We start from the raw sequence: 12,296 nt of genomic DNA, 5'->3' as shown, positions 1-12,296 counted from the left end.
CCCACAGGAGTAGTTCTGATCATATGTGGAAACCTTGGGGTTTTGCTAACTTGGTTTCCACTGTAGGCTAAATAGAATGAGTTTCTGAAGCCCTTATGTGCTGAAATAATATTGAAGTATAATATGAAAGTATTATTATTTGTTGTAAATACTTCTGATGCCTCCAAAGTGCATTTCTTGCAGCTGCACTCCTGTGATGATGAAGTTTGAGATTTTGGACAAACAGCCAGGTATTGGAAAAGTAAGGCCATATTCCTGCAAAAGCCATATTGGCAAATCAAATCAAAGAAAAATACTGTCTGATATTATATACAGGCATATAAAAGAGGAAGATAATGATGAGCATAACTTTACTTACAGAAACCCACTGTGAGGTGAAAGGTGAATTTATTTCAGGAAGAAGATTAATAACACCGTAAAGAAATGCCTTTTCACAAGGCACAGAAAAATCTATGATCTCAAAGCAAACTTTACAAATATTCTGATGCAAAAAGAGTTCCTGAACTGTTAGAGAAGTTTGAAAGCAAAAGAGAAGGAAAGACAGGATTTCCTTCTCCAAAAATGGTAATTTCTACATCTATCAAACCATAGATAATACGAATTATGAAAAAATCCAGAACAAAACTTGTAAGTTTGATAGCAGAGTATGCCTTGTGCAATTCTGCACCTTTCTAAGAGAAATGGTTGTTGGTTTTCTGGTTAATAAATAATACATCTAACCATTTTGCCAAAGCCTGTAAATAAAGAGTTCATTCCAAAAGTCAGCACATTATGAGAAACAGCCTCAGTGCCTGAACATTTTAGGCAACTACTCAAAAAAGTAAATACAGCATGTGATTTATCTGATCTGGACGAATGTGGAAAAGAGACTTAACAAACCTGGATTGAATTAAGACATTCCACTAGTATAACTTTCCTACAATAAGCCCACTTATAATTTAAAGAAGGATAAAGGAGACCTTGTGTACACAGAGATGAAAGTCTTCTAGTTACAGAAGAAACAGCGCCCTAGTAAAGTAGTTCTGCTCGTGTATCCTCTAATTGGAGGTAATTTCGAGCTGGATTGATGGAGGGGATATAAACTGAATATTGTGGCGCCTGTCTTTTAGGCCCCGACTCTGGGAAGGAAACGTCTCCCAGCCACTCGGCCATTGGTACTCTGCCTCATCCTCTGCCTGCAGCCTCAGCTCACCCCCAGCCCAGGCTCCTACCATGCATCTGTGTGCTCGGCCAACGTTCCTGGCCTCCTAGTGAAGCCTACGGGTCTGAACCAAACACTCAAGTTCTTCCTATCCACTGAGTGGAGAGAAACAGGCACTCGAAGTTAAGAACTGGCCTTACATGCTCAAAAAAAAAAAATAATAAAAAAAAAAGGCCCAACAAAATGAGCAGGAAGCTTCAGAGAGGTCCTTACTCCAGTTCTTCACAGAAAGTTACTGAGCAGAAATTGTAGTTTTCTCTGATTGTTTACCCACAACAAAAGATATCAGAAGCCTGGGTCCAAGTTTGTGTTCTGCTTACTTTGGAACATGGGTTTGAACATGTGTCTCTGCCCTAGGAAAGTGCATGGGCTGTGGGCACCCTCCGAGGGAGTTGTTCCACTGCCAGCCAGACCACTGTCAGAGCAAATCCTCAACAAATGATTTCAAATAGCTGAACTAAAACCCTGTATTGAAGCCCTTGGTCTAGTGTGGAATACTGAAGAAAACTCCAGAAGTTTGAAACAAATGCCTAATCAGAATGCCCTGAAACTGTATCTCCTCCAAAAAGTCACTAAACAACTTGTTCTTTAAAACAAAAACATTTAATACAAAAATACACAAAAACGAATGAATCATATATTGTCAATATTATATACCTGATCTCAAAAACTTATGAAAACCAGTTGTTCTCATGAAATTCATAGCATGAGAGGTTCAGTGCCTGCATGAATACCTGTCCCACAGACATCTACATACTGTAGAGGCCAAGGAGCTGAGGTGAAGCAATCCCCTCTGGGTGCAGAGTCTCTTTACAAACAGTTGCTTAGCCTTGATTATTGCAAGGAGATTGTTTGTTCTGTTGGGAGGCAAACGGTTCAGTTAGACAAAGGCTAAAACAACTAAAAGATTGAAGGTCTGAGGAATAGACTTAAGAGGTTAGATGACTTGAGAGCAGCTTTACATTAAGTTTCTTTGTGTTTTAAGTAACACTTGATCAAGATGAACAAGGTTTCAATTGATTACTGTGTCAGGACATGGTGCAAGAGACTACTGTGGACATTAACTCTTTATGCAGAGCTGGACTGAATTGACAAAAGGGACTGGAACTGCACAGAGAGGAACAGACCTGATGTCTCCTCACTCACAGTGAAACACTCTGCCACAGTTCTCAGAAGGCGAGAACTGTGAGGTGTGCAGTAATCTCACAAAGGGAAAGGCAGAAAGTTGCAACAGAAGGACCAGCAGTCTAGCAAGTAGCCAATCCCCTAATCCTGCAACACACAGACATTTAAAGTCACCTTGTGATAACTAGCCGGCATAAGGTCAAGTGTATTTTCTGTCTTTCCATGATAGGGGCACAGCACCCTTCCCTCTCATCAAGCAGATGGTCAGACTCGACATTCCTCACTAAAACCCTCCCCAAAGTAGAACTGTGCTGACATAGAGAATTTATAATGCATGCATGATTTTTGTTTTATTTTCATAAGCAACATCTGCTGCAAATCAAAACTATATGTTTACCAATGTATGCAGGTAATGAAATATAGAAAAGGAAGACATTGATAAGTTTATAGATGTATACAGGATTTTTTAAACATAAATACATGGCTACATGCCAAGAATTTAAATTCTTTTGGAATATCAACAGATTGTGATAACCTTGACTAGAGTTAAAAAAAGTCATTAACCCTGAAAAGTAAACTCATCTGAACCAGACAATCATTTCTCACCATGCAGTTATTTTGATATTTAGGTTTAATGGATGTTACACAGGAAAAATGAGGAGATGCTACCAAATGATGCTCTGTAACTGTATGTCCTTGCTCCAATTAGGTGGTCACCTGCTTTCCCTGAAACCACTGAAATAGGAGAGATGTCTCATTAATAAAGAAAAAATTGTGTTTGTGTACAAATAATTTTATGCCAAAGTGACACTTCAAGGTTGATACCTTTTAAAAATTAAGGGATAGTAATCCTTTAATTTTTTCCAGAAACTGTTAGGTAAATACATGCAGTAACCAGATCACTCGTAACAGTCATTTCACTTCTAAATTCTCAGATCACATTCTTAGAAGAATTTACAGACTAAGGAAGTAAATTTAGTTTTAGTTTCATTTTTCTGTTTTTTTAAATTTGGTCTATATCATAGAAAATATAATAATAATAATAATAATAATAATAATAATAATCCCTGTAAATTTTAGAAGTGTAGATGTGATTCATGAAATTGCTCAGATTTTTATTTATGTTTATTCTCAAAAGGCTCCCTAGAAGGCATGCCTGTATATTATTCTCTGGGAGGGTAGACGTACCTATACTTAAGGTTATCTAGCATTTCTTATTCTGGGACACAGGTTTTCAACCTTCTGTCACCTTCTAAAAGCTAAATAATTTGGTCTGAAATTTCATATATAAATCACTTGAGAATCAAGGCAAAGGAAAACAAGCTGTCTTTAAAAAATCTGACAGGCTTTTCTTTGAAGTAAAGCCTTGAAATCTGGTCAAGAATAAATCTAATACAATTTTTCTGATTTTTTTTTCTGAAAGTAAAACATACAAAACATCTCAGCTCACAATTGTTTAGCAGAGATTCAGAATATGTCCTCCTAGGATGGCAATCATCAGTGGAGGGAGCAAAAAATAGCATCACTATCCAGACTGAAAGAGAACAGACTTTGGCTTTTCCAGTTATCTGACTGGGAGAGTCTTGTGGGATATTGTCCTGGAGTGAAGACCAGAACATCAATTGCTTTTCAGGGATGACCTCCTTCACCTTTAAGATGGTCCCACCCTAATGAGCCAGAAATCAAGCAAAGGCAACAAGAGGCTGGTATAGATGATAAAGGAGCTCCTGACAAAACTCAAAGGAAAAATGTAAGAGGTGGAAGCAGTGACAAGTGGCCTAACAATAATATGGAGATGCTGTCCAGGCATTCATGGAGGGGCTTAGGAAAGTGAAAGCCCTTGTGATATTGAATCTGGAGAGGAATGTGGAAGGCAAGAAGAACTTTTCTAAGTACATCAACAGCAAAGGGAAGATGGGGAAAATATGGGCCCACTGCTCAAAGGAGAAAGGAACTTGGTGGCAAAGGACAAGAAACAATCTGAGGTACAGAATGCCTTCCTTGCCTCAGTCTTTACTGGCAAGATTTACCTTCAGGAATCTCAGCTTTCTGAGACACCAGTGGAAAGGTCTAAAGAAAAGAGGATTTACTCTAGGTAGAGGAAGACCAAGTTGGGGAGCATCTAAACAAACCAAATATATACAGGTTCATGGGATCTGACAGGATATACCAACTAGTGCAGAGGGAGCTGGCCAATGTCACTGTGAGGCCACTGTTGATAATCTGTGAAAGGCCATGGAGACTGGGAGAGGTTCCTGACAATGAGAAAAAAGTAATTATCAATTCTATCTTTCAGAAGGGCAAGAAGGATTGGGGAAGTACAGGTCTGTCAGCCTTGCCTCAGACCCTAAAAAGAAGGTAATGGAACAAATTATCCCAGAAACCATTTCCAAATACAGAAAGATGATTTGGAGTAGTCAGTTTGGATTTATGAAGACAAGGACAGGCTTGACCAACATGATAGCTTTCTGCAGTAACACCAGTTCAGTGGATGAGGATGAAGCACAGGATGATATTTATCTTGGCATCATTAAGGCTTTTGACAGAGTTTCCAGTATCACCCTCATGAAAAAATGGATGAAACATTGGCTATGTTAAGTGGGCAGTGAAGTGGAATGAAAACTGACTGAACTGTGAGGCCCAGAGGGTTCTCATCAAGAGCACAATGTCCAGTTGGAGACCAGTCATTAGTGGTGTCTGGTACAGGTAATGCTGGGGTTGACAGTGTTTAACATCTTCTTTAATGACCTGGATTATGGGATGTCACCGTTTCAGTGACAGTAGGAAACATACATCCCATCAGTCTCAGTATTCCCTCCAGATGTCCCTTTGCTGTCATGCCTTTCAGATGTGTGGTATTGAGCACAATCTCATCCTTCCCTTCTCAACTCTTCCTTGCATGCTTGTGAAATCAAGCTCCAAAATATAGGAAATTAATTACTTAAAGGTTAATAATTAGCAAAGTGGGGCGCTTTGTACCATGTCAGTTCTGCCCCTCACATGTATGCATAATGATATGGTCTTTTATTATGTGGACATTTTTCCTGCACAGTTCTTCATTCAGAATGAAGGATGGGCAAGTCTCATGGAGTAAGTAGCTGTTGAGTATTTACTGCCCTCATAATTATTCTATATGCAAGGCTATATATTGATTTACTATCTATTCCTATTACAACCTTTCTTAGAGAGAGTTTTGACTTAGGAATGTTTTGCAGTCTCCATTGTAACATTGTCCAGAATCTTCTTCATGGGAGAAGGCTTATTGGAATCCAAGTTTTCAAGTCAGATTTAACCATTTTAACATCTAGGCAAAGATTTTGTTATTGCTTCCACTACCTGCAATAAGTCAGAATCCCAAAGAAAGCAATTCTCATTACACATAATTTTCAGGACAAATGCAGCCTTTTCCCTAAATGACTGTGAATTGCTTATCATCACACAGATAAAGACTATATTCACAAGGATAGCACCATAGAACCATACTCACAAGGAAAGATAAATCACAGCTGCACACCAGCCTTAATTATAGTACCTCATAAGCTTTTGAATTCTGCAGGGTACTTTCTCTGCAATAGACACCTGGATGATGACATCCCTTTAGGCAGTAATTTGTTTTTTATAGACCAACAGAAGTCCTTGGGCCTGCAATTAGCTTCCTTTTTGTAGCTCTCTGTACAATTCTTATGTATGTTTTCATTTCCACTTTCTTTAGGTTCCTTCCACTAGCTCCAGCAAGTGAATTGCACATTTAACAGGTCCCACTGCAAACTGAAATATCTGACACAAGATAAGTGTTCAAGAAAAGAACAACACATCTCTTCTCCCGCAGTATTTTCTGCAGATTTCAGTTTATGGACAGCAAAGTTGCTGTTCAGATGAACCCCATGCTTTTATTTAACAATCTTCCACCAGCCACCCCACAGTCACAGTGCAACTTCACTTCCAGAAGACAGGAACATATGACCCTCCCATTCAGATGATATAGGCCCTGTCTCCTGGCCATCCCATTTGGCTGTTGTACAACTCTGGGACTAGCTTTTAACATCTGGTTACAGACATAAATATGCGGTAAGGATTTATTTTCTATTCATACATAAAAATAGATGTTGTTTTTCTTGGTTTATTGCAGTTCAGTTAAAGTGTCCTTCTGAGAGTAACAGTGTTGTCCTTGCTTCTTGAAAACTTCTAACCTTTCTTATGCATTAAGGCAGACCCTTTCCTTCAAAAAGAAAAACAACACACAAAGAAGCAAGATAGGATTTAAGTGTTAATAGTTTAGCTTTACTTTATTTCAACTACTTGACTTATGCCTTTGACAGAGTAATGAGCTCCTAGAAAATTAGATAATGAAAGAACCAACACATGAAAGTGAATTCTGAAGTGTGCCATGCATTAGCCCATGCACTGTCTGTTTTACTCCCTCAGTTTAACTGTGCTTTGTTTCTGCTTCTGGGATCCTGGCTAGTCTACTACATCTACATGGCTCTTTTTATACTCTTGCTTTTGCTGTTCTTTCTCTTTAAATGTCTGCTCTAAGGACTCTCTAATTTTGCCATCCTCATTCTGCTGTGGTTTTTTATTTATTGCTTTCTTTCCTGATGCTGTAGTATCATGGCCCACATTTCTTCTCTCCATCTTGCAGGATCCTTGAAACCAGTGTAGTGCTACCATTTCCATACATATCAAAAAATTAAATCTTTAGTTTGAACTATAAGCACATTTGACTGCTTGCCTGCACTTTTCTTTCTATTTGGACTTTCCCCTCACCCTTTGCCTGCTGTAGTTGTTTCTCAGCCTATTCCCTGCTTTGGCCCTTGGATGTGTCCCAATTCTGTGTGAGGCAGTGACTCCCGGTGTAGTTAGCTGAAGATGGCAGGGACCATGCCAGAGGGAAACCATAAAAGACAGTCCAGAAGAAGACTGGATATGAACTCTGCAAATCCTTGAGGAGCCTCACCCAGCCAGCAAGGTGCTGCTACACATGCTATGGCCAGGGCATGGTGAGCACAGATTTTACCTGCTTAACCTTGTGCACAGACACAGAGTTGCACATTGCTGGCTGACTCCTTAAGAGCAGTCCACAGTAGCAGAACTGATCATTTGGGTGAAATTTTAAAGGCTGCTAAAGTTCTGCAGAAGAACATGAAATTTTCCAGGCAGCCCCTGCTCCTGCCTGGGCTGGAAGGACTATAATGAAGACTTTGAAAGGCTTTTAGGTCTTGGATGCTGAACACAAACGCAGACTTGCTAAAAGAAGTCTTTTTCATCTATTAAAAAGACTCCAGTACCCCTGGGTAAGCTACAGGAGGATTTCCTTACCATAAAATTCATTGATCCCCAATTGTCTTAATTAAATTTAGTATTTCCTAAAAAGTATGTTACCCTCTCTACAGAGAAAGAGCAATCTTCTTGACCTTTTGTGTGTCAGGTCACCACTATCATGCCCTCTTCCCCTATTTTTCCCTGTGGCAAAACAAAAGCCAATGTACAAATGTTTCTTCTACAAAGAAGGACACATTTTTCTGACCAGGTTTTCTTGCCCATTTTTCTATGGATTCTCTCTATGGATTCTCTATGGATTCTCTCTCTATCTTCCCTAAGGTGCAGTACCCAAAAATTGCATCCAGTAGGTTAATCAAGGCTTTTTCAGTGCTAAACAGAGCAGAATTAATTCCCTTGATGGAAAACATGCTCAGAATTGAAGATGCTCTTATTTAATATGCAACAGTATTGCACCTTAGCCATCTACTCTGATTGACCTGGGGTCAGATCAGGAGAACCTTTAGGCAGGGCTGAGGATTTGATAGAGCAACTTACTTGGTCATGTACCTGGTAGAGATGGAAACAAGGAAGGTTCCCGAGGAAAAGGATCCTTATCTGCCTGACTCAGCAGTGGCAGCCTGAACACACTGTCTGCTGGGAGCACTGGTTGAGGGAAAGGTGAGTCTGTAAATAAAACATGAGAAAATGGGGCATGGCTGGTGAGTGCTGGGCAGGATGGGGCATTTAATAAATTAAGGGGGCATGTTGGCAACGCAGCTTAAACTCAGGGGGTAGGGCAGTGTTTGGCCGAATGTTGGAGTGAATTATCTTGGAGGTCTTTTCCATCCTTAACAATTCTATTATTCTAAGGGGCCATTTAGTAAGTGAAGACGCTACAGGAAACTGGGAAGAGCTAGTGGGCATACTTCCACTGTTTCACCTCTTGGAGGTAATACTGTAGAAGGGGTATTTTGTTAATCGCTTACTTTTTGGGGGAAAAAAAAAAGGTAAGTGCCTCGGGTGAGCTGATTTGAAAATTTGTGGATGCAGGCGCATGAAGAAAGTGGAAAAGCCGTTCCCCAACTACCGGAGGTGACATCCCGCCGGGATGCTTTTAAAAGGCTCCCTAGGAACTTCCCCGCTGACGCAGGCCGGTGCCTCTCCGAGCAAACCGGGGCGAGAACTCAGATGACCCCTTCCGAGCCGCAGAGCTGCCGCGCGGGAACCGGCACCTCCCGGCAGCTCCGGAGCAGGGGCAGCGGCAGGGATCGTGCCCACCGGGCGGGCGGGCGAGCGGGCTCCAAAGCCCTCCAGCCTTCGGAGGGCTGCGGAGCGGGGCTCGCCGCATGCCCCCCGCGCCGAGGGGAGCCCGGCGCTGTCGGCGTCGGCATCGGCGTCGGGGCGGTGCCCGGGGCGGGCCGGGCGCTCCGTGCGGGAGCAGCTGTCACTGTCAGCGAGCCGGCGAACCGGCATCCCGGCTGCGCGCAGGGGGAATCCCCCAGCCTCGCCCCCGCAGCCAATCGCCGCGCCGAATGCAAATCACGGCTGCGCCCGGACCAATGGGAAGGCGGAGGGGCGGGGAGGCGGCCCCTCCGTTGGACGGCGCGGAGGTCGGCGGAGGCCAATGAGGCAGTGAGGCGGGCGGGGCGCGCCCCGGGGGCGGGGACATGCAAATTTGGTTTGAAAAGAGGGCGGGAAATCCGAGTTTCGCGGGAGGCCCTTGGCGCGTAACCCGTCTCCTTTCCCTTCATTCATTGTCAGCAGCCGCCGCTTCCTGGAGCCATTTTCCAGCCGGCCCCACACAGCGGGAGCGGCCCCGCTCCATCCGCCGCATCTGCCCGCCCCGCCGCCTCCATCCCCCCCCGGCGCCCCGCATCCTGCAGCCGGGGCCCCCCCGGCATCCGCAGCCCCCAGTATTTTGCGCGGGGCCTCGGCATCGAGGAGGAAAGGAGCTGGGAAGGCCGGGGGGGAGGAGGGACGGGGGGGAGGAGGAGACGCGGCTGCGGGGACAGACCCGGAGGGAAGGATGAGAAGGGGACTCCAGCCTTCGGCCCCGGCAGCAGCGCCGCCACCCGCGCCGTCCACGGACTCCAGAGCAGCCCCCGCCGGCTTCCCGGCCCGCTTTGCCGCCGGCACCTTCATCCAGATCCGCAGCACCGGCGCCGTGGCGGGGGCGCCCTGTGTTATCTCCTCCTCCTCCGCCGCCGCTTCCCAGGCTCCCGGTGCCTTTGCCCCGGCGGCGGATGGGGGCCAGCCCGCTGGCAGCTCGCTGTACTGCACCCCCCACGGACCCGCCGGCAGGACGGCGCTGCTGCAGCCCGCTCTCGGCGGAGGCGGAGGCCGCCCCCCGGTAATTTTGTGTTTTCCCCCCGTCCCCGCGGGGAGGGTGAAGGGGACGGGGGGGGATCCCGCCGCCAGCCGGACCCGGGGGGCGGGCGGGGTGCGGGGGGGAGGGCAGGAAAGGCGGAGGCAGCGCTTTGTTGCAATAAACTTTCCTGCCTCCTTCCCAACCCCCGCTGCCGGGTCTTATTGAAAAGGAGAGGGGAAAAAAAAAGGAAAAAAAAAAAAAAAAGGTGGGGGGGAAATAATAATCCCCCGCCACGTCCCGCCGCATGGGTGCAAAGAGCGAGCAGCCGGCGGCGGGGAAGGGCCCCGGGGCGGGGGGCCGGGCCGGGCCGGGCCATGCCCCGCCGGTGTCTCCGCTTCACCCCCGGAGCCGCCGGTGACGTCTGGCACACGTGCGCGGAGGCCGCGGCTGTGACTGGGAGCCGGGGCGGGCGGGGAGGGGGACGCCGCTTCCTCCTCCTCCTCCTCCTCCCTCTGGCCTGGGACAGCCCGACCGCCGGCCGGCTGCCCCCGGCCCCCGCCGCTCTCCGAAATGCCCCTGCAGCAGGTCAGTGACTCGTGGGGCGGCGGCGAGCACCAACCCTCCTCTCCCCCCGCTTTAGAATTTATGCCCCCTCCTTAAAATTTACGCCCCCCCTCAAAAAAAAAAAAAAAAATCCGCCTCCCCCACTCGTGGGGTTTTCTTTGTCCTCGCCGATTTCGGGTGCGCGCTTGGCCCTCGTGGGCTCCGCCGAGTTGGAGAGTGGGGGAAGGCGCGGGGCATCCCCGCCGCGCGGGGTCGTGGACGTCGGGAGGGGCTCACCTGCCCCCCCCGGGCTCCACGACCCCCGCCCGGCGGCGTGGGATTGCTGAATCCTTCCCACCTCATGCCCCGGTGCGCCCCTGCCAGGGCAAAAGGGGGTTTAACACCCCTTCCCCCCGGCCCCTTTTTCCTTGCATCTAGTCATCTAGTGATGGTCCAGGTATGGGATAGTGCTGTTATTCTGAAATACTTCTGGAAGAGCTTTGGGGGCAGCTGGGAGGCCGGGGAGGATGGCATGAGCTGCCTCTTGTGTGGGTTTTTGCAGGTGTTGGTTGCTGATCTAGTGGTGGAAGTTTCAAGGCTCATTAAATCCCATCCAAAGCTTTTTTAAAAATTACTTTTTTTTTTTTTTTACTTTTAAAATAAGCATCTTTGCTGTAAAAGAGAATTTATTTTATTTTGGTGCTCTTGGTCTTCAGCATATCCTAGTGGCACTCAGTGTCAAGCAGGCTACTTCAGGCCACTTTGTAAATATTTGGCTGTCCTACGTGAAGGTTGATTCCTAGAAGGTGGTGGTAAGTGAATGCAAAGAGGAGCATGTGTTACACGATGATTCTGGGAGAAAAATTATTCAGGCTTTTTTGGCTTTGTGGGAGGGATGTTGATGTCATAGGAACTCCTAAAATTTCTCATTAATGGCTCCTGTAAGATCTTAATGTATTATTTTAATGCCTTTTTGTATGCTGCTCACCTCTCTAATGGTAGGAATTCCTGGCCTTAAAAACCTGGGAAGGCTTATTTCCACCTTAAAGGTTTGGAAGTGGGGAAAGTGATGTTGGCCTCTGCCTGCAAAGAAGTCCCCACACAAGTTATGAGTTTCTTGTATGCCCTCAGCCCCTGTATTAACTTTGGGGAGAGATGTGGGATGGAGGAGGAAGAGAGTGGTCAGGCCAGCAGTATTTACAGCCACTGGCTGGCACCCACCCAGGGTGATAAGCCATTCATGGCACACACCAGGAAAGGGGCTGTGCATCCTGCTCTGCCCTGACAGCTGTGCTCATGCAAGTGCCCTTCTTGGAGCTGTGCTGGTTTGCCACAGACCCATGTTTTGGGAAGTCAGGCTGAAGCGCCCTAGTGCTCTGCATTGACTTTCTGCACCCCAAACTGCTTGGCAGGGACACTATCCTGCCCTTTCTAGTCTGCAGCTTCCAGGTAGCTTTCCTTGAAAGTCATGGAGGATTTTCTGGGACTAGGAGGTGAGGATGTTCTGCCCTTGGTTCATAGCAGAGTATTTTTGACAAACTAATATTAGGGACTGGTGAAAGGAATGAGAAAAGGCTGGGTAGCTGAGGCAGTGAGGTCAGGCAAGTAGCACCAATATAAATTTAGCTCTTGATTATTGAGTTGCAAGTAGTGGATGGAGTCTGAGACCCCCATCTGGAAACAAGGCCTTGCTATGCAAAAGACTAGAGGTAAGTCTAAAAATTTGGCCAGCACACCTGCACTGGTTAGGATTATGAAAATGCTCTTGCCTTGCAGATGTAACTGCACTGGCAACCCACCCATCACTTCCAAATATAAACTATGGTATGACTGAAAAAGAGTCAGTACAGCAGTATA

General features: G+C 46.0%; 1 protein-coding gene across 1 annotated transcript in view; it reads left to right on the top strand.

Moving 5' to 3' along the window:
* Positions 1 to 9,609: 9,609 nt before the first annotated feature.
* The window catches only part of E2F3 (E2F transcription factor 3), a 41,874-nt gene continuing 39,187 nt past the window's right edge, over positions 9,610 to 12,296 (top strand). The window contains exon 1 of the mRNA XM_053995023.1: positions 9,610 to 9,938. Within this exon, the coding sequence (XP_053850998.1) occupies positions 9,615 to 9,938 (324 nt within the window). The 5' untranslated portion in view covers positions 9,610 to 9,614. The remainder of the gene's footprint in view (positions 9,939 to 12,296) is intronic.

This window comes from Vidua macroura, chromosome 1 (genome assembly GCF_024509145.1).
Source record: "Vidua macroura isolate BioBank_ID:100142 chromosome 1, ASM2450914v1, whole genome shotgun sequence".
NCBI lineage: Eukaryota > Metazoa > Chordata > Aves > Passeriformes > Viduidae > Vidua > Vidua macroura.
Note: the sequence above shows the minus strand (reverse complement) of the source record. Positions and strands in the feature narration are given on the sequence as shown.